At 36.3% G+C, this 18,972-nt stretch overlaps 1 protein-coding gene across 10 annotated transcripts in view; it reads left to right on the top strand.

Annotated features, from left to right (window-relative positions):
* Positions 1–337: 337 nt before the first annotated feature.
* LOC120633043 (protein disabled) overlaps positions 338–18,972 on the top strand; it is a 32,435-nt gene continuing 13,800 nt past the window's right edge. For 4 of the 10 annotated variants that reach the window (XM_039903101.1, XM_039903098.1, XM_039903096.1 and 1 more), the window contains exons 1-6: positions 3,077–3,468; positions 9,341–9,555; positions 10,801–10,944; positions 11,807–11,950; positions 15,508–15,693; positions 17,245–17,418. In XM_039903101.1, coding sequence (XP_039759035.1) covers positions 3,399–3,468; positions 9,341–9,555; positions 10,801–10,944; positions 11,807–11,950; positions 15,508–15,693; positions 17,245–17,418 — 933 coding nt within the window. In that variant the 5' untranslated portion in view covers positions 3,077–3,398. Of the gene's footprint in view, positions 460–3,076; positions 3,469–3,718; positions 3,837–9,340; positions 9,556–10,800; positions 10,945–11,806; positions 11,951–15,507; positions 15,694–17,244; positions 17,419–18,972 lie in introns of those variants that run through there. The other 6 variants (XM_039903094.1, XM_039903092.1, XM_039903095.1 and 3 more) reach the window with 6 other exon arrangements.

Here is an 18,972-nt window from a genome sequence, read left to right as displayed (position 1 = left end):
AGATTGAAATGCACCAGAGAAGAGTTTTGGAATGAAGTTTCTGACATAAGATTTGCTGTCTTAAATTTTGATTTGAAGTTGAACTGTAGGCTTACATACCTACTGTAGGCTTGCTGTGGTCTAAATAGTACATCATTTTTGACACAGTTGTCAAATGTAATGTAACTAACTTGGTAGGAGATCGGCTATATTAATTATTCTGTTATTTTATAATTTATTAAATCATTAAAAATGTTTAATAAACATCGAAAATAATATGTCTTTAAAGTTTTAATCCGCTACTTATTATAAGTAATATAAATTATAATCTTTTAAAAAATATTATCAGTAGGAATCTAGCCAAGAGTTTACTATGCAGTTTTATTTCTTATTATTAATTAATATTAATATAAAGTAGGTAAATACTGATCTCAGGATATCTTCGATCGTAGATACGTGTTATAATGGCCGTAAAAATATGTAAGTATTATTCTATATATCTGTATATTTAGTACTTATTGTATTCAGCATAAACTGTAGATACATACTAAATGTAATACTGTCTTGTCTACCAAGCACCACAATAATAAACTTCTGATCTAATGTATATAAATAAATTTTTCTATTCTTTAGATAAAACTTCACTAATAAAGAACAGATAGTTGAGACACTTCTTAGTGTGTGAATTTTTTTAATCATGACTAATTTCCCTTTTTTACTTATCAAGTAAAGACCTTGTACTGTTTGGGTTCAAGAGCATCACTTGTTTGAATTTGCCCATGCCAAGGTAACTGCATGTAAGTCTTTGTGTATGCTTGTTTATAAAAATGCATGTATTATGTATAACCTAAATGCATTTATACATTTAATTGCTTTATTATAATTACTCAACATTTCAGAAACAAAAAATTGAATAACTGTCTTAATCAATATTATTATATACTATTAAAATTTAAACATTTATTTAGATGTAAATAGAATGAAAGATTTTAAAATTTTTATAAATGATTTTAGGATTAAATTGATGGATACTTGAGAACAAGGCTGATAGTTGACTTGACTTCACAAGTATCAGGCAATTATAAGCTTAAGATTTAGCTTGAGATCCTGTTTGTACTCTTGGTTTATTAAAAAAAACCTTACAAATAAATAGGTTTAAAAAAATATGTCATTGGTATATTTTGGAGTAGTGATGGTAGAAGATTTAGTGAGCTATTACATATAAAGATGTCCTCTACATACTAAGATACTCATTAGAAAAAATAGATATATTTTTAAATGATTATTTAATTGGTTCTGATTTGGCTAAGGTACAGATTGGCATAGACAAATAAATATATTGACATAACAAACCAAAAATAAACAGTTATTTGGTGTCCAAAGCACTAACTCATTTAAAACCTTAATGGGAAGAAAGTATACTCAGTCTTTAATTATCTCTAAGCAGAGAATCACTGCCGTCCATTGCTGTGTGAAAAATAAGATAATTGTCCATTTATAACACAAGTATTAAGTGTCATACTTAATCTCCTCTAAACTTAACATTATAATTTAGAATCTGGGACCACACCACAGAATTCCTTCAATATAAACAATATATTGAAGGAATTCTTCTGGTGTTCGCTAAGCATGCAACTGTGGTGTAATAAGAATGTTGCTTTAAGAACTAAATAAGCAATTATGGGAAGTAATGGTACTATTACGAAAGATAATAAATTATAGAATTGTGGTTGTGTTGTAGATTGGTTGTGGGGTTGACTGGCAAAAAAAGTCTAAGAGAGATACTAAAACCCTTTTAAAAAGTCTTTAGCCAGCTTTAAGTCTTATTTAGGTATGTCTTGTTTATTACTACTAGAAGTAATAGTATTTTGAGATATTAAAGATTGTTCAATTTTACATAATAAATAAAATATTATAAAATCAAGTATTTTTTAATTAATGGTTTTTTTTAAAAGAGCATAGACATTATCAAATAATGCCCCAATAATGTATTAATTGACTATTAGTAAAGCCAACAAGTTTTACAAAGATCAGACTATCTCTAGATTTTTCTGGTCTAAATTATTATAAGTACATTTTCAACCCTTTACTAAAAAAACTTAAAAGTTTTGAAGGTCAACTTAATTCAATAAATGGAAATAAATGAAAAATAAGCCAGTTAATTTTTAAATGTAGCATAGAAATAATGTAGGTGCATTTTAACCAAAAACAGTTTTGTTTTTATTACACCAAATGTTAACTGGTTTTAACCCCAAAAACGTGTATTTCTTGATTAAAATTAATATATTTTTTTTAACATTTAAAAAGTCATCAATAAAGGATGTGTGAGATAAGTACAGGGCAAATAAATACTCATACTTATCTCTTCTTAAGTTAATACAAACAAACATTATTTGTTTATTGATAACATTCTTATCTTATATGTTAAAGTTTACTCAGCTTCCTGTTTCCGTAATATTTTATTTATAAGCTCTTTTATTATATACCTACTTTGTAGCAACCATTTTATAAATTCGCGGAATGAATGCAAACAGAATAAAATTGGGTAAACAACAATTCAACAAATAAATAAAATAATGAAAATCAGCATCGAATAGTTACTAATAAAATTTATTTCAATGCAAATATTTATATATAGTAAATTCGCTATCAGACTTGTCTGTACTTTTGTGCACAATGATCTTAACAATGGCTATTTTGAATGTTTTACTGAGATGTGCATTAAGATGCTTTAGCTCTATCATTCAAATACGGACGACATATAAAAAATTAAGTCAATTTGAGTGTTCGCGTCTATAAATTAAAAAAAAAAATAAATAAATAAAAGCCCTGAATATAATAGCAATTTTACAATAGGTAGCCATTACCAGTTACGTAATTAGAAATAATTACGAAATTTATTTAAAAAGGTTATGCTTGTAAGGGCGAAATATTGGCTCGGTAACAGTTTTATTGACTAGAGCGATGAAAGTTGTACGAAGTAGAGATCGGGGGCGAATATTGATCAAGGGTTGCATTGCGCGTGTGTGCGCCCAACCCCTCACACCGACACCGGTGCGCGCGGCAATGTGCGTGCAGTCAGCAGTGTCCATGTGCCTAGTTGCTATGAGTCGGGACCTCCTGTACCGACCGACACTGTCGCAAACATTAACGCTCTATATACCACATACTTCCACCGTTATCTACTTAAATGCCAGCTAAATGCGTTTCTAGCGAGATGTAAAGTAATCCGCGACCGAGCTCGGGTGCCGGCCGCGATGTCACGGTGAAAATCAATAAATCTCCCAGTGGAACTCTTACAACGTATTGCATGCGACTCAGTGACTCCGTTACCAGTGTAACAAATGCATACATCGCGAGTGAATGCGAAGTGTACTTACTTTCCAGTGAAATCCAAAGGTCGATAAAGCGGATTCCCGATGTTCAATCACAAGTTACCGTCTGACTTTCCAATGCAAACCCTCCGTAAGAAAACCAGCCCTTGCAAATGTGAGTTCTGTCTGTGCTCGAGATGCTTTTACACGATTTTTTTTCTTTCAATATCATTGCGGTCATGCGGTGTTTAGTAACTGCTAAATGTCGGTCGTGAGCACGTTAGGGCACCCTCGCTTTGACCTGTATATTTTGCGTTATTTTTCGTTGTAACATGCATGGTCCGACCCCAGATCACTTTACTAATCCGTCACCCGTGCTATTTGCTAGTCCCATGTCATAATTAGTGAACCCTGGTTTTGAACAGAGGGTCTGTTGTGGGCCCAGGCGGTGGAGCGGTGGTGCGGCGGGGGAGTAACTAACTTTAGTCGGTTTGTTCGGAATAATGCAGGTGTGTCATTTCCAGCACCTCCTCCGGCAGTTCGGTGAGTTCTGCATATTGCATTTCACGCTTCCCTTCATAGATGACACTTGACCCTGAGCGTTCCCCTTTCGTTCCCTTTTTGATCCTATTATAAACAACGCACTGCATAGTGTGCGTGCTATTATATCTCTACTATATGTATATTATATGCGTCCAACTAATAACTTGGGAATGGAAAATTATGCTAAAAATAACTGGCAACATTGTTTTTTATGGGCATTTCATAATGACATTCAGTAAACTCACGACGCGGACATTTGGTCGGAGTTATGATATGGTTACGGTGGTATCTAATATTCTAGCAAATTCACATGTAAATACTGTAAATATGTGCATTCATTTTGGATTATTTTTGGTAAACCTAACACTAGTATTTAAGGAGAAGGTTAAATAAAAGAGTGCTGTTTCATCCAGTCAGAAACCAGTCGCCAAGTAGTAGCTAGCAAATTTTTCAAATGAGACCTTTCTTAGTATATGATAGAATAGCAATAATGCAGGTAGGCATCAGAATAAGCATTGAAATTGAAAACAACTCCGAAATATGATAATTGACCAGCATAACATATGTTGTCTACAATAAAACTATTTTAGTTGCAGCTAAGTATATGTGAAACAAGAGCAGGTACAAATGGTTCCAACAATATTTATGGTTTTTGACATATCGAGATTGAAGACTCTTATTTCACTATCAACATTATGGACTGAATTAATTACAAGAATTGATTAATTAGTAAATGTGCGACCTTACAAGTGTTGTGGAAGATTATTGTAATTGTCTATAAATAAAAACACAAAACAAGGATACCTATCCCTAAAGTCAAAGACCGAGATGACAACGTGATCGACAGTCTCCTCGAATCGACTGTAAAGAACTAAAAATAATTCTGATCGTGACAAAGACATTGTTATTGTTCTCAACATACCTACAGTCGTTCCTATCTTTTATTTATCAGTGAATTTTCGCGTATACAACGACAAGGCTTTTTGAAAGCAGGTCGCTCCACTCTAATGTCTCACAAGATAGCAAAATTCTAAAGATTGTAAACTGTAAAAAGACGTTAAAAAAGAGGAATCTGCCAAATTTCTTGCTGGTTTCTCTAGGTTGAATCTGCATTCCGAACCGGTGCACGGTTACAGTCATTACAAACAGAGTGGACGTTTCAAAAATGGCATACTTGAAATAAATGAATTTTGAACTTTATATCCTCGTGTTAATATAAAACTGGCAATACTACGTGTGGGTTTAGCATTGTCGCAATGTTGCCTGTTTATCGGGCTTTGAATGGTAAGCCTGGAACTACACAGTCTCGTTATTAACTCGCCATTCTACCACATTTTATATTATTTGGTAAGCCAGTGGTTCAATCACTATATGCGAGAAGATTCATTATCAATATAGCTTTTCGGTTAGAGCCTTGCTGATGAGAGCATCCATAATCATCATCACCATTCTCAGCCTATTTATAACGAACTGCTGGAGTCTGCTGACCTTTTCTTATTGGGCAGAGGGATTAAGAGTTTAAACCCTCCTCTCCGCTCCAATTCTGGTTAGAGAGCTTTGACAATAACCAGGATCGAGGGCTTAGCGTGTCCGAGACCAGAGGGTGGACGACGCTAATTTCTTAACGACGAGCTGTTATTTAATAGCGTACCCAGGATCTGGGGTTCTGAATCAAAACAAGCAAACAAGACTCTTATTGGACAGAGGGATTAAGAGTTCTCGTCACTGTTCCAATTCTGATTAGAGAGCTGTGACAATAAATAACCAGGATCGTGGGCTTAGCTAGGTATCCGAGACCAGAGTGTGGGCAACGCCAATTTCCTAACGGGCTGTTATTGAAAAGCGTACCCAGGTCCAGATTATTGTTATTGAATAGCGTACCAGATCCTGGGTACGCTATTCAATAACAATAATAGTGAAAGACTAGAGAAAATTCAGAAATTAAAAATTCCCTGGACCACCCAATTAAAACAACAGCGCTAACCGCTGCGCCAAGGAGGTCATAAGGTCAGCATGGGGTTTTAGGAAATTGAATATCACTTGCTTGAACTGAGTTCTCCATAATGTTCTTGCAACGCCCTTGTAAAGATTACAAAGTTACTGGGCCAGCGTAGTGAAATACGGCCATAAACCCTTCCCATTCTGAGAGAAGACTCGTGTGACCCCTGTAGTGGATGAGCAGGGTCATTACGTATCTCTCGCTGTCAGACTTCACTTTTACATGCAATAAACAGAAGTGATGTTTGACAGCAGTGATCGCAAGATTTACGCCTATATCAAGCCTGTCGCATGATACGAGTACGTAATCACCCTGCGGTAATGTGTTTATCGAGAATAATGATGATGTTGATGATGAAAATATTTCACGAAAGTGTCCCGCACTGGCTGCTGTTATTTTAAATACTAAACAACCTATTAAAGCGTATGCCTATTAATAAACCCGACTCATTAATTAGCGTCCACGCTTTTTAATAAACTCGCTCCGGAGTATGTACTTTGAACGTTAGACTCTACTGTTAAGTATCATGTATTGATTAAAGACCATCTCAACCGCAAATTTTATGAATCTGTTTAAAAAAAAAAAGATGGTTCTTAAAACGAGCATCGTTTTCTCACTGGTTATGTCCAAAAATAACCCCCCTTCACGGTCACGGGTCTCCTCCCACAATGAGAAAGGGTTAAAGCCGCAGTTCACCACGTTGGCCCAGTGCGGTTTGTTGGACACCACACACCTTTTAGAACATTATGGAGAACTCTCAGACATGCAGGTTTCCTCACGATGTTTTCCTTCACCGTTGAGCAAGTGATATTTTTATTACTTAAAACGCAACTTTGAATACACAAAACAATCGTATGCAACGCTGTAACTAGCAATGTTAGATACGCGAAGTAAACGTACGTATGTTAGTTACGGGCAATGGGACTATCAAAGACGCACGTTACTTGCAGTTCAGTGGACCGCAAACCGAAGCACAATAACTTTCTATACGTCGTATCGTCTCTAGTTCTACCATCTAATCAACTTGTACAATCTGTAACAAAAGATTTTCAATCCGAGAAATAAGAATTCTTTAGAAAATGCATAAATAAAGGAATTCATTTGAGCAAGTTTTCATTTTCTATTTACTTCGAAAAGTAGGAATTTGTTAAATTGTAGGCATATTAAGGTGTTTTTGTGTAATGTAATAATGAGGGTTAATCGGTTAAACGATACTGTTTAAGAAACCCATAAAACACCGGCTGTATGCACGAACTGTGTATCAAACAATTGATAGGACAGGATTAGGGAGAGCTACGAAGCTGACAGGAGTTTCATGTGCATCGAATTACCGGTGTTACTTTTAGGTTTTCAGGGTTCATATCATTTAATTATACACGGATGGCTTGAAAACTAATAAAGAGTCGCACATTCCGAAAATCAAGCAGACATCGTATTTTCTCATAATAGTTAAACCAGAGAAGACTGTATGTATGTGACTGTGTATAGTTAGTTAGTTAATATCTAGATTCTGCGAAAAGCGAAAGAACCAGCTAGTTCTATCTGTTTTTTAATTTTATCGATATCAATAAGAGCTGCATAAAACTCTTATTAATATCGATAAAATTAAAAAACAGATAGAACTAGCTGGTTATATAATTTAATTTGGTAATATAATTTTGAATCGGGTGGACCGTTCGCACCAGGAGATCATAGACTAGTTCGAATGTTTCATTTCTGATATGTAGGCCATTCAATTTAATCATAATAATGTGCTCTATCGTCGAACAAGTTAATAAATAGGATAATCCGGTTCATATTTATGTCGCAACGGTACAATTTCTACCACCATATCTCAAACCCAAACCGTATACTACAAAAAAGAGCATACCTTTTATTGGCCAGGGTACCAGGGCATCATGATCAGGACGTAGGCACCGGTCCCCGGCCGAGGAGATTCTAAATTTACAAGCAGGAAATTCAATTAGCCAGTCAGTGATATGCCGTAAACAGGGACCGAAATAGGACAACACAGTTCATTTTTATTTCGCACTCAACCTCATCCTCACGTTCTTTTCAAGTTTTAACGCTTATTGTGACGAAGAATGACTCTGAAAAAGTTGGACTCGAAATTCCTGCTGAGCCGAGGTACTGTGCAGTTTTAATTAAAACTTTTGTCCGTTTTAAGTGAACTTTTACTGAAATTTTGTATCGCTGTAGAGGTTTATTTAGAGATCGTTTGTTTACATTCTATATAAACTTGTTATATTGTTTTATTAGATTTATAGACTGGGGTACTAGTGGATGTAATGCTAACAACTCCGCCATCCTAATAAAGATGCTGGCGGCAACAATATTTGTAAGTGAGACTTGAAACATGTCTGTAATTCGTAAAAGGACGATCAAGTAATATAAATTAACCATACAAAAATCTCTACAGATCTGGCTCGCACGAACTGTAGATGGTTCGTAAAATTTAATAGCTTTTCGGTGCCAAATCTCTCGATACGATTTCGACGCGATCCAGACAATGTCCTTTATTATTTTTGTGGGCAGACGAATGTCCTGCCAAACGACATCCGGATGACGGCTTTAAAAGTTTATGAACCTATTAATGAATCCCGCAGTAATTGTTCTCTGTTCAAAGCCTTTGGTCTCATACACTTAGAATTTCTTGTATTGCAATTTTCCATTATGATCTGCACATTTTTAAAGTTTACATGCTCATGATTTTTTTCTTACCTAATTTGCATATGTTGTTATTTGTAGCAAAATTAAATTTAAATTTTTGATATCTGGCTCATGGTAACTCGCAGAAGAAAATACGGAAACACTACTATTGTTTGCTCAACAGATGTTTAATCGCAAGGTTCCTACACAAGGAACTTGGGTTTGACTTACCGACAATTTTCTAAAGTGAGATCTGCTATCACGATGCTCATGTATGAGTCAGGACCAAATTGTCGTACAAATGCTGTGTCATCAGTACCTCTACTGAGGGATGACCACTGCTGGAAATATGTATTTCGTAGGGATTTCTATATTTCGCCAGATTATAGACTTGTGCTGCCTGAGTTCAGCGGCTTCCTGCGACTCGTTTCATGACATATGACTACTTTGGGATGGTCTAATAACGCTGCGATTTCAGATGCCGAGTCGCCATTGCAGTATCTTTGAGTATCAAACATATCTTTTTGTTTTAAGACTAGGATATATTTAACTAGTCGTGCGCTACTTCCGAAACTCGAAAATGGCAATATTTTGTTTCGTTTGCCTCAATGAATTTGAATGGATTGTATTCTTTAGGTGTTACGTTCTTTGAGTAGGTACACGGGGTCATACTATCAATACAATATTCTATTAACTGATTAACTGCCTTGATTCAACAAGTTCGTTATCCTTTGTGATTCCGTTTTGCAACCGTCAAAAATTTGGTCCTGACCCATATAATATTCATGCCGTTCACCTTCAAGCTTGAGAACATTCTCACCTTGTTATTCTATAGTCATTTATGAACCTCTCGCAGACAAGAACGAGCCAGGACGCTTCCTCGGCGAAGGGGTATCGTTTCGCGCCAAACTAATCGGCGTACTAGAAGTGCCCGAGGCGCGAGGTGATAGGATGTGCCAAGAAGCGCTAGCTGACTTAAAGATGGCTATCCGGGCGGCGGGGGAGCACAAACAGAGGATACAGGTGCATGTAGCCATTGATGGGTTGAGGCTGCGCGATGACAAAACTGGGGTAAGTGGAGCCCCAATTTTTTAATCTTGGAATTTACTAGACATATTCGGGAATGTTCGATGAAGTTTCCTCGATAATCCTGAAGATTGTGCAGATGCTTATGAGAGATATGTTATGTTTAAAAACAAGAGCCTTCTGGATTTAAACATGGTAGGTGAGTCTAGGGGTTTTAAAAGTACTTAGACTTAATAGTATGAGTCTTCACATTAAGAGTCATCTTCTAGGCAGTCGGAAAATTAAATAATTTCCACGGTATTCTACGTTTAGTAATATCTACGTTTTACGGGATTACTACTACTTAAAGTTTATATATTTTTAATTTATCTTCATATACCATTAGGACATTTCCTTGTAATTTGAACTCTGTATAGCGTTTAGAAGAACAAAATTACTCTTAATTACAACCCGTGTAAAGAACATTGTAAGGAGATGAAAATACTTCAGAATGGTTAATGCAGTTAAACAAGTTTTCCGTTATTATACTAGAGAATACAGTAATCCCTACAGTGAATATAAGCTGAATAATTATAATCTGCTTAAAGTGTATGTGAACTTGCAACTTGCACGTATGAATATGTACCTATTTGATTTCGCTCGGTACGAAGTCTGCTCTCTTATGCATGGGACCTTCTGGGCCTTCTTACATATGCATGGATTCTCTAAACTATCTGTACACACAGGTACCTACGATGAGTTTCTTTTTGGCTTTAAGACGACCCAGTAAATGTGTCCAATGGCTACAGGTACCTACTACTATATTTTAGTGAAAAAAAGTAAAAGTTTTGGGTGTGAATTCCAGCCGCTGACTTCAATTATGTGGTCTAAGTCAAGGCTTGGAAAAAATTTAAGGCTTTCAAAGAACTTTGGGCAGATCTCAGTATATTTATTTTATATAAATCATTATTTTGCTAAGAAATCGACGGTTTTGAAAATCATCATCAATTCATCATATTCACCTACAGACGTCCTCTGCTGAGCGTACGTCATTTGTAAGGGCTTGTACGGACTGGCGACGTTTGTTTCCATTGCGGTCATCACGACATCCCCCCGATGTCCATCGGTAGTCCATGCTATGTACTGCGCTTCACCGCCCCCGAAATCTTTTTCTCTTATTGACGTCCGCCTGTGATAATTTTTATATGTTACGGATTAACGTGACTCCTTTGTAATATACAATCAAGCTATTAAGACACATGTGTTGTGGTATTCTTAGCAAGGGTAAAGGTAATGCTCCTCTGTTTCCAGGACTCGTTGTACCATCACCCCGTCCACAAGATATCGTTCATCGCTCAAGACATGACGGATTCGCGCGCGTTCGGTTACATATTCGGCTCCCCAGATACCGGCCACCGCTTCTTTGGCATCAAGACTGATAAAGCAGCTAGTCAAGTGAGCTTGCCATCCATTTCCTAATATAATAATGCAATTTTCATATTTCGGAACTAACGTCAAAATCAAAGACTGGAATCATGAAAACGACTAAACGCTAAGTCAAAACGTTTTTAAGTGTTGCCGCAGTTCTCCATCCAAGACGCATCACTCTTTTTATTTGATCTTCGGTTTGAAAGGCACCCTAACTTGATTTATGAACGCCTGGGTGGGGGTGTTGTTGGTTGCTGGTGGGGAATTCTTACAGCGTGTAGAAATTATTCTCCCAGTATGTTCTATTGAATCATAAATGTTATGTTTTTGTCATGATACTCATGGACTTCAAAGATTTTGAGGTTTGTTGACAGCATAAAACTAACACAAAGATCACTCCAGCAAAAAATATCTTTCTTTGAATTATGTAGCTCACAACTGTAGATATTTTAACAACTATGAAATAATAACACCAATATTTTCAAAAGAGATTTGGTTTTGACGTGAACACTTCAGTCTTAGTACCGAAAAGACAACACAACTATGAAATACTTTTGCTATTTAGGTTGTCATTTGGGTAAGTGGTATTGGTAGCAATCGCGCCCTATTGTAGAAAAACCATTCAATATCCTTTGTAATATTATAAATGCGAAAGTGTGTTTTTTATCATTTGTCCTTCTTTCACGCCCTTCCTTGGCAACCGATCAACTTGATTTTTGGCATAGAGTTGGTTAAAGGACGGAGAGTAACATAGACTTTTTATCCCAGAAAAACAAACAGTTCCCACGAGATTTGCAAAATACCGTATAAACGATACATAAAGAACACAGGTAGTAATGAAATAGATAATTTGATTAAATTATAACAATGATATTAAATTCTCTTGCAGGTAGTTATAGCAATGAGAGATTTGTTCCAAGTTGTGTTCGAATTAAAGAAGAAGGAGGTTGAAATGGCGAAGCAGCAACTCGAAGGAAAGATCTTACCAATGAGAACCCACGTGATCCCAATCTCAGATCCTAAAATACCTAAGGTAAAAACATAACTAATATTTTCCCACCATCGATTAAATATACTTAGATACAATATCGAGACGTCAAAGTCGGCATTAGAAGATTGTGCGCACACATAGCACAGCAAAGCTTCAGCACAAAGCATTAACATTTGACGACTTGTTCTAGGAAATTTGTTTATGACAACGAAATATAAAGAAAGATTCCTGCTAGACCGTAGCCGGGTCAAACCGTGGCCTGCAGGAGATATTTATAATTTACATTAAAATTTGGGGTATGAATTTTTAAGCGGTGTTATATCTAGTATTCTTAGTTGATCGTTGTTTTCTACGTTCAATTTTGTTAATCATATAATAGGTTCCTATTATAAATTCCATTTTGTGCAATCACAATTGCTTTTTAAAATGAGCGATAAATTATAGGAATCCGGAACTTACTCGTACAACCTTTGATAAGTTTCCCACGTAAACAACAATTCCACTATTCAAGTTCAAATTCAGAATTCATTTGCCTTGTTTATAAGCCACCATTTCTTAAGGCAGATTCTACGCGGAAAGAGCCAACAAGTAACTCAGTAGATTGCTATTTTTCAACATAATTTTACAGTTAAAAACTATATATATATATATATATATTGAATGTAGTGGGAATGTCACTCTATCTCCCTCGTACGCACTCAACGTTGTCTATTAGCTTAAAGTAAACGCCTTGCGTATTGTAACCAAGTTCCAAATTAGATAATTACCAGAAATCATCGATTTCGAAGTATATTTATGAAACTTTCTATTTAAAATATAGAAAAACATAACCTTTTGAATGAAAGAATATTTATCTTCCCTCAAAGTGATTTCTATTTCGTCTGTATGACCGCTTACAACTGTGGTCTTATTTTGCAAATGTACGTTTTCGCTGAGGTGCGTATAGATATCTGTAAACTTCAATCATCATGAAGAACTTTGTGAATAAATACATATATCATATCAACCGATGGACGTCCACATCTGGAGTTAAGTCTTTTGTAGAAAGTCCTCACAGTCATGTTTCGCTAGAGTCCAGTGGCTTCCTGCGACGCGCTTTTCTGTTCACCTAGTTCGGGGTTAACCAACGCTGCGTTCACCTTGGGAGCCCAACGTCACAACTGGTTATACTATTTCGTAAATTCTGTTCATATTATGAATTATCTGCGGAGCGCTGGTGGAGTGCGGAAAATAGGACAGAAACACAATTATGCCATATTAAAAAGAATGAAACAAAATATTATTAATAAACAGCAAGTATCTAAAGAAGATGAATACTAATGTTTTTTTTATTGAGAGTTTAGCTATCGTAAAAAGTGACAGAGATTGAGCCCTATCGATATGGCCTATAGGAGATAGGGGTGAAGGATATGCTTTCTGTGCGATTCAGATAGGTTTGTTGGTCAGATAGGGCTCTGAGGTTGACCTTAGAGCTAAGAGGATGGTTTGACTTAGGCTTCGCTGACTTTAGCTTCGTCAAACCTATAGTTAAAAAAACACGCATTCATGTCTGACACATTATTTGTTTTAACTGTTTCTGTAATCTGATGTAATGCGCGCTTTGTACATCATTATAACTGCCTTTGATTAGCACGTATGAACCTGAACCAACCAACTAACCAACGACATGTAAAAAACCACAAAAACCGACCCAGTAGTTTTCAGGAAAACCTGCTCAGTGAGAGGTAGAAATATTATACAAGAAATCATTCAAATCGATTCGTCGTGGTTTTAAAATGTATAAGCTCTGTACATATTTCGATGATTGCGTCACGAAAGAATTGAGATTCCGGTTATACGAAAATCAAATGCAAAATAGCGAACGTAAACTTAGTTAGTTTATGTTCGGAAATGCAAACAAATACCTAAAGCCAAACATTTGAGTACACGAAACGTCCGCTCGCTATTGGACATACCACACGTAACTTCAGCAACACAAATACAGCCTTGTCAAGGAAATGCTTTCTTTCACCGGAGTTTTCTGTGAAATTCAACGTTGGTGACTAGCCTGATTTATTATTGCATGGAGTACATTAATTATCAAAACAAATAAATTCGTTTACGATTGTAATCTTGGCAGGAAAGTGCGAGACACATATTGTTAAATGGATAGATTATTTATGATACAACATTAAGAATTGGAAATACAAAGATTCCTCATTAAAACTATGAACCAAATTATTTTTGTAATCGGCCAACGTGGTCCGTGTCATGAAACAATTTCCTATAGGAAACCTAAGTGTTGTTATATTTTTTTAAAGTGAAACTTCTCCAGAAGTTATTATTTTGTTATAAAAATTAGTAACGCTGAAAAATATAACGGTAGTGTCGACATAATTTATAAGTGTCGAAGGCCTATTTGTACAAGTAAAATAATATCAAAATGGTCTGTCTCAAGGTTTCAAATTTCTGCATTTAGAACAGAGATTTTTAGTACTTTACCAGTATCATCGTCATCAACAGTCCATAACAGCCCTCTGCTGGCTTAAAGACTTCTCCCAACGGGAGGTTATTCCCCTAATCACTACGCTTGGCATACGGGTAGGTATTCACAGTAGATTGTAGTAGTAGCACAGAGGACGCTGCTGCCCTTTCACCGTCATATTCCCTTAATCGCTATTTGTTACGAAAGTATGTATACTTGTAACCTAAAGAAGTTTTACTTAATATTGTAATCGACAATGACTTTATTTCAAAAGGTTCTAAGTCATTTTACTCCATGAAATAATAAATCAGATTATTATAGTTACTCTTACATTTTGAAAGTGATGCGCGATAGAAAACCCCTAAGTGGTTTCAAGCATTGTTTTTTGTTTTGGATACAATTTTAAAATATGAAATTTTATATTTCATTCATATCCGCATAGGTTACTCGGTTCCTTATTAATAAAAGGCATCCTTTTCTACTCTTCATTATTAACGCTCAAGTAGGATTATTTGTTACTGTTATAGTGACAAAGATGCTGCTGGCACCATTTACCGATCGATCCGGTAGAAAACTAAGATTAAAATGAATTTGTGGCCAAATCGTAAACAAACCACATGACGGGATATTATAACAACCAATTAAAGAACTTCAGGACTCGCTTCACTATTTCATCGGTGTAATCGACACGAAAGAATTAGCATTATCTATTCGTAATCTATGTGCTGAGTAAAACAGATCTTTATAAACCAATAATACCTAAAAGGTAGAGCGTGAGTAGTTACAGCCTAGTGGTTAACACTGCGACCTCCCTCCCCTGAATTCGAGCCTCTCAACGTTTCGTTTGATTTGTATTTAAATAGAACTTGATTTTATTGTGTGGGGAAAACACCGTGCCGAAACCTGCTTGCCTGAGAGTTCTCCATAATGTGTGTGGTCTCAAAGGTGTGTGAACCAACCACCTAACCGCAATTCGCGAGCGTGATGAACTGCGGTCCAAATCCTTATCACTCTTGCCCTGAATTAGGCCGGTAATGGGTTAATAACGATAACCCAAAAGTTGCCGTACTTCCAGTAGAGGTATTTATATGAGAGAGCCGGGTGTAAGTTTTTGAACTTTATGTTGTTTCCACAGACTATACCGACGCTGGGGGAGTCCAGTTCTTCCATGTCAAAGCCGGAAGCGAAAGCAGAAGGGGGCGTCGCGGAATTGGTAGACTTGGAACAGGAACTGTGCTCGCTGAGGAGGGGTCTCACGCAAGTAGAGGGCCTTACGCCCTCTACAGATCCGTTTGGGGACTCCTTTATTGTACCTTCGCAGGTATACTAAAATGATTTATTAATACTAGATACCTTTTTATATGCACCCCTCGATAGTTCCGTTCGGGAACTAATATTGTACCTAAAATGATTTTCATCTTGATATTACAATAATTTTTTTATAGGCACTCAATCAAACAATTTAAATTATTTGCGCAAAAATACTTACTAAAAAGCAAACATATTTATTAATACTAGATTTCTTTTGTTTTACAAAAACTCGATCAGGGTAGTTCTATTTTTTGAAATGCACTACTAAACAACTTTCTAGGGTTCCAATAACTCATTTCATTGGTATGATATTGAAAATTATAAAACTAAACCAACCAGAACTCGCGTCGCCTACTTGTCGGCAACACAATCTTTAAAAACTCTTATATATATATATATATGTAGACCAAATCATTTAGCCTAAATACAGCACATATATGTAATTTGTCTAGGAGCGCATCCTTTAATGACGTGCGATGATCTTGGAGGATTTAATACTGTCTCTTGCTGAAAAAAAAACGTGATACTTGCCGAGACCTTCTTCAGAATGAGAAATTGACTGAGATTCGCCTCATGTGCTTTGTTTGCGGTTTGGCAGTTAATTTATTTCATTCGAAATCCTTTAACCATGTCCTGTGGGTTCCACTCTTCAGCGCTCCACAATGTTTTAAGGTTTAGTTGTTTATCTTTAAAGTCCATGGTCCTAAGGTGCCAGACGTAAATTTACATAGACGACATAAATTTGCAAATTGATATTTTTTATAGAATTTATTAATTGAATCTCTTAGTAAGAGTAAAAACCTCTATTTGGATTTTAACAGGAACCAAAAATGTAAGCCGTATATTTGATAACTTGGGTTTATAATATCCCAAGTTGGGTTAATTCGATTAGCTTCGTGACATGTACAATACTTGTGCTCGTGCTTCAGAAACTCGAAGCCTCGTCCGAACGCTATTGGTGATCAGCACGCATGCAATCTACGGTCGCTTTTCGAAAGCTCGATGCTGCATTCGAACGCTATTGGAGTTTTGATCAGCTCACGTGCAACCTACAGTCGCTTTGCGGAAACTCGATGCCCCGTCTGATCGCTATTAGAGCGCTGATAAGCACACATACAATCTACTTGACAAACGCTTTCGAACGCTCCAGTCAGCACAGATGCAATCTTGGGTCGTTTTTCGGGAGCTTGTCGCTTGAAGCGTTTCAGCATTTCTGGGTTCCGGTCAAAAGGGCTTGGTAGCCGGTCTAATTACAGGCATATGAGGCTTGATACCTACGCCTCAGGCTGATGGACACAGAGTGGCATTTTGTAGGAAGTGTTCCTTGCATGCTAAATGTAAAATTGTTGTTGTATATAGCCGATGGTTTTCTTCCTACCATCAGGTAGACCATCTACTTGGTCTGACAATTATTATTATAAAAAAAGCTTGCTGGCGTGTGTCAGATCGCTCCAATCAGAACAAATGCAATCTTCGGTCATGTTTGGAAGCTTGTTGCCGCATCCTACCGCTCGGAAAATAATTACAAACTGAACTAAACAAGATCAATTGTTTGCTCCAGAAGGGTCTACTCCCGCCGCCTCCAAGCGGAACTACCGGGGCTAGAGGTCGCTCCGCACCGCCTCGAGCACCCTTCAGTCCCAGTAAACCCGCGTTGACCTTCGACCTCACCAACGTAGCGGGAGACTTTGAACCCAAACCCGCAACGTTGGTCGACGAATTGCCTGATCCCCCAGTAAGTACCAGAATTTTATACTTTACTTTTTATTAGTACTATTGTATATTTTTTGTTGTCTTGTGTTAAATTAAATCTTGTTAAAAGTTTAAAAGATACCAGGAGGGAGGACCGGTTATGTGAGATTTACATATAATAAAACTCCCTCTGTGACCACCATCAGCACGTGCTGAGAGGATACCATGTAGGTACGCAGGACCATTCTAGGTGGCAAAACAAAATGTATAAAGCAAATAAATCTTTTAAAAAATCATCAATTATTCCAGAAAACGCTAAAGTAATGACGCCAAATCTGTTCTACACAAATATGCTAAATTTGCCGGTCCGAAAATAGTGATACCCACAGACAATACATATTGTAAATAGGATAGCACTACTTTTAGAACCTTCAATTAAGTTTAATTAAGAGATTTCTGTACCAATACCTATCAATAGCATATCAACTGAAAACTTCAGACACACACACACACACTCATATGTTACTTAATATTGTAAACCTAGGCCCATGTTCACACAGAGCGTCTCTGGCACATTTTTTTCTATAATAAACATACTATTTTCACATGACATGACATATAATCAGATGGAGCTCTAGCGCAGAGTGAGTGATGTGAACGCAGTTTTGGCATCATTGTAGGGTGGACAGTAAATGCAACTTTTATAAACTAACCTACATAATCACGATAACGATTCGATCAAACTATGGCTATCTCAAGGTCACTATCTTAAAACCTATATAAGCGTAGTACAAATTGTTTTAATAATTAGATTACATTTGTAACAACAGAACAACAACTTTATAAAAGACTCACTCAGACATAGTTTATGTCAATTTAGTGCAAGATAATAATAAATTATATATGCCGACAATCCCCGATACAATTTAAAATGAGATCTGTTAACAGTCCTATTTAGCTTGTGTAAGGATTTCTAGAGCTCAGGTAATTGAATACTTTCAATATGACTCATAATTATTTCCTATTTTACGCTAATTTCACTCACCCAATTTCATCATCCATCCTAATTGATGCTAGGTAGCGGGCTAGACCTTCCAGAATATATTTCCATTAACATTTCTGTGGATACTTTTTAGTCTTGGTGTGGTGATAGCATGATAACACTCTTACATAACCAAATCATTACAATTTAGCATACCACAAACATTTGTTGTCGTTGATGACCAAAGTTGCATTCAAATTAACCACGATATGACGGCGCGGCTATATAACTTGCTGGCCTGATTTATGCACCGTGCGATTATAACTGTGAACAGCGAATTGCAAATTTCCCGTAGACAGCACGTTAAAATGTTTCACGTGTTGTGCAAACTATTCACCCAACATTCCACATGGCGTTAAATCTCGTGAGCAACGTCCAAGTATGTCACTGTCAGTAATATCATTATGCAAGTAGTTTTACAAATCTAATTTAGAATAAAACCAGCTAAATATTTATAAGACCGATTTAGAAGAGAGATTTATATAAATAACGGTATTATTTTGAACATGTAATCATTTAGGAATTACATTGCTTTATAGCTATCTATATTTTATC

This window comes from Pararge aegeria, chromosome 21 (genome assembly GCF_905163445.1).
Source record: "Pararge aegeria chromosome 21, ilParAegt1.1, whole genome shotgun sequence".
Lineage (NCBI taxonomy): Eukaryota > Metazoa > Arthropoda > Insecta > Lepidoptera > Nymphalidae > Pararge > Pararge aegeria.
This window is presented reverse-complemented; position numbering and strand designations above follow the sequence as displayed.